Raw genomic sequence first — 3,899 nt, 5'->3', positions numbered from 1 at the left:
AATTGTTGGAGAGAGATATTCAATATTAAGATGTGTGTATGTCAATGTTTCAAAAACCAAGATTGAACCGGACTGGTTGAACCGGGATTTGCTAATTTAGAAGGTGGTTTGATTTCGATTGTATTGTAGTCTTAGTCCTATTGAACTAGATTTAACCAAAATCGTATCGAATTAAATTGTGGTTGGTCCAACCAGGTTGAACTAAGAACCAACCGATTTGAATATTTGATGGTGGGCTTGATTTCGATTGTATTATAGTTGGACTGAACAAAAGTTAGCCAAAATCAACCCGAGTTAAATTGTCGTTGAGTCATAGGTGATTCAACCAATTTTAGTTTTGTTTAAATTTTTTAATATTTTATTTGTTTGTCATCGAATTAAACTATGGTTGAATAGATTGAACAAAAAAACCATAACCCCAAAATCTAACCGGTTCAACCTCCGGTCTGGTTTTTAAACATTGATATATATACACACAAACAAGTTAATAAAAATATGTGCAGCATAGTAAGAGAATAACCTTTGCTATCTTTAAATCATTTTGTATCCCTTCTTTCCCTCACACTTTCCAAGTTATCTTCAAAGATTCATCCAAAGAGTAAGATAGAAGAAACCATGGAAACATCTCATCCTCTCTCAATAGAAAGTTTTTCATATAGTTGGTTAGTAAACCTTAAACCATCATCACTAGTAGAAAGCCTTGATGGTTCTTCCTTTAGAACTTATCTTGATGCTTCTGATGAAGCTTCTTCCTTCATTGAAATGGATCCAAGAATGCCATCTTCAAGAAGATTCTTTATAAACTCACAAGATTTCAAATTTGATTTTCCAACCTTACAAGAATCCCCTCTCACCACTCTTGTTGATGCAGATCAACTCTTTTCCAATGGTTACTTAATGCCATTATTTGTTGAATCATTGAATATAGAACCATATGAATATGATTCATCAAATTCTAATTCAAATTCAGATTCAAATTCAACCTTAGCTTCTTCCATATCACATGTAACAAATAAAGTGGTTCCTCTAGAAAATTCAAGAACCCCTTCATTGAAAAGGTGTAGAACATTATCAAGGAGCATGTTTCAAAAGTATTTGAAATTTTTAAGGCCTTTGTGTAGAAGATTGAGGGGTCAAAAGTCAGGATCAAAACATGAAAATGTTGTGAAAAGAACTCAATCAGTGAAGAATATTAGAGGAAATTATGGTGATTCATCTCCAAGAATTAGTGTTGCATATTCCGCGGATGATTGGCGGCGCGTGTCTTGTGATTCTGATAGCTCAATTTATGAAGCTGTTCTTCATTGCAAAAGATCCATTGGTATGTCAAAAAAAATTCAAATTCCATGTGTGTTAATAGATAGAGTTTTTTACAATTATTTTGATACTTACATGTTTTTTAAATTTGTTTATTGCAGAAATGAGTTAAGCATGTTAGAGTGCATATCAAGGTTTTGAAAAATGTTGGCACAATTTACACCGCGACGTCAAAAATGTTGATGTCTCTGCTGCCATAGCACGAACACAATCGAGGCTGTGTCAACTGTATTTAACCGAAATTTTTCGTGCATGTCTAAGAATGCAATTGCGACTGCAATTCAAAACCATGGTGAAGACAAGACCAATGGAGTATCCATAAGAAATAAGTATACATATGATTGGTGAGGCATTATTCAAGCTTTGCCATCAAATTTGGGAAAAGAAAAATAATAGTACAATTTTGTTTTTATTTTTTTTGTTAATATGTAAATAATCTTGTTTACATTAAATGAGAATCAACCTTCCAAAATCATTGAAGTTGTTAAAGATGATATTGATGAATGATTGTATATACTATATCCGTTATTTCCGATTCTCCAAAAAAAAAATATGACATGCCTTCAATGAGTTTATTTATTTTTTGGTCCTTCCTTCTTGATGTAATAAAATAAGAATCATTCTGGTTATAATACTTAGATTGTCACCTTGAGCACCTTAGTGTATCCCCTTAGTGTGTATAGTTGTATAAAAATGTTAACATGTACATAAGGACATAAATTAGAGGAAGAATAATTTGGGTTGTTCAAGAATTATTTTCCATTTAAAATTCTTGCACATTCATCTTGAATTTAATTTTACCCGTTTATCTTGGAATATGAAAAAGTTATCACTGAATATATAAGATGTATAATATGAGAATAACTATCTTATATAAAAATGGTGAAAATAATTATCAACCATTTGATTAAAAGCTAACGGTTGAGATTTAAATGCTCATGTCTACCCACCGCCATTTTTGTTCTGGTCGTCATTCATCACCATCAACATAGCAAGATCCAAATATTTTAATTGATAATAGACAAGAAATAATGCTTCTTCTTTCTTTTTCGTTTTTTGTAACATAATTGGTTCAGGTAATGTTCAATTTACAATAAACCAAAAACAGTGATCGAAAAGCTAAAGCAATATTTTTTTACCAAATTCAAATACATATCAATTGAGTAAATTGGATTTGGAAATGAAATGCCACACTTCTCAATAGTTTCAATTTCATGGTAGTGGAATAGACATGCTTGAACCGATTGAAATTGAGATCCAAAAATCCATTACAAAATTAGATGAAATGTAGACTTAAATATCAATTAGGGTTCGTTTAAAAATTGGTTCATGTATTCGCTAATTCTTGCAAATATTAATCATTTAAAATTTCGTCCCTTGACCCACTTAATCATTGCCACGTCATCTGATTAAGAGGGAATGATGCTGAGTCATTAAAAACTAAACTGAATGGACAAAAATGCCCTTATTCAGGCACCAAAATGACCAAATTACCCCTCCATCCTCTTCTTCTTCCATTGAACAATCAACCACTTTTTCACGTAAAACCCACGCCCACCCTTTTCTTCCAAAAAGGCTTCTCTCTCTCAATACCACCACCACCAAGCTGTTCGCCAGAACCCTCAAACGCCGCCGTTTCAAACCCTGTAGTCGCGTTCTCAAAATCACAATCACGAGTGAAGAAGAAAAGAGGGATTTATGAGGTTGAAGCAACAGCAGCACGAGCACATGCTCTTGTGGTTGTAGATCTCCCCGTCACAATAGCATCTCTCATGGTTCATTCTTTTCTCTTCAATTCCCCTAATTCTGTTCTCAATTTCATTGAATCTTAATAAAGAGTTTTTTTTTATTGATAATTCTAATGAAAATCCTGAAAAAAGTTTTGATTTTTAACTGAAAGGGGAATTAGGTTGTTGTTGTGGTTGGTGGATTGTATTTGATTTTGAGTTTAGATTATTTAAGGAAAAAACCTTACTAGGTTGTGTGTATTGTTGTATTATAGGAACTTTTATTCATGTGATAATCAATTTTGTCATCAGATGTTTGTTTCTTTTTTCTTGTTACAGGCATGGTGGCATATAGCCTTACAATGTATGACTAGGGAAGAAGAAGAAGAAGAATGAGATATTGACTTGGTAGAAAGAGGGAGATCGATAATGGGGAGATGAAGATGAGGGAGCTGAGCTTATGTGATTGAAGAAGAAAAATGGGTCGTTAAAGAGGTTAAATTTCTTCCATTCTCTTCTGATTTTTGGTGTTGTTGTTGTTGTTGTTGTTGGTGGTGGTGGTGGTGGGGAGAAAAGTGAAGAGGACCAAAGAAGGAAGAAGAGGGAGGGTTAAAGAAAAGACAAATTCTAAGGGTAGTTTCGTCATTTTGCATATGTCTAACCAATTAACACTACCAACTCATCAAATTAGTGACGTGGCAGTGATTAACTGGGTCAAAGGACGAAATTTTAAATGATTAATGATTGCAAGGCTAGTTTGCAACGATTAGCGAATACATGGACCAATTTTTAAACGACCCTTAATTGCAAGGATGAAATACATATTTAAGTCTGAAATGTAACACTAATTTCAGC

At 33.2% G+C, this 3,899-nt stretch overlaps 1 protein-coding gene across 1 annotated transcript; it reads left to right on the top strand.

The window, feature by feature from the left end:
• Positions 1–489: 489 nt before the first annotated feature.
• Positions 490–1,949, top strand: LOC25496009 (probable membrane-associated kinase regulator 6). The gene is made up of 2 exons (XM_013596276.3): positions 490–1,321; positions 1,419–1,949. Exons 1-2 carry the CDS (start codon positions 616–618, stop codon positions 1,427–1,429), a joined length of 717 nt encoding a protein of 238 aa, XP_013451730.1. The 5' UTR covers positions 490–615; the 3' UTR covers positions 1,430–1,949.
• Positions 1,950–3,899: the final 1,950 nt, after the last annotated feature.

Source organism: Medicago truncatula, chromosome 6, assembly GCF_003473485.1.
Source record: "Medicago truncatula cultivar Jemalong A17 chromosome 6, MtrunA17r5.0-ANR, whole genome shotgun sequence".
Lineage (NCBI taxonomy): Eukaryota > Viridiplantae > Streptophyta > Magnoliopsida > Fabales > Fabaceae > Medicago > Medicago truncatula.
Note: the sequence above shows the minus strand (reverse complement) of the source record. Positions and strands in the feature narration are given on the sequence as shown.

Bases quoted from the DNA above. Each gene is read 5' to 3' on its own strand.
- LOC25496009 (XM_013596276.3), top strand. From the start codon at position 616: ATGGAAACATCTCATCCTCTCTCAATAGAAAGTTTTTCATATAGTTGG.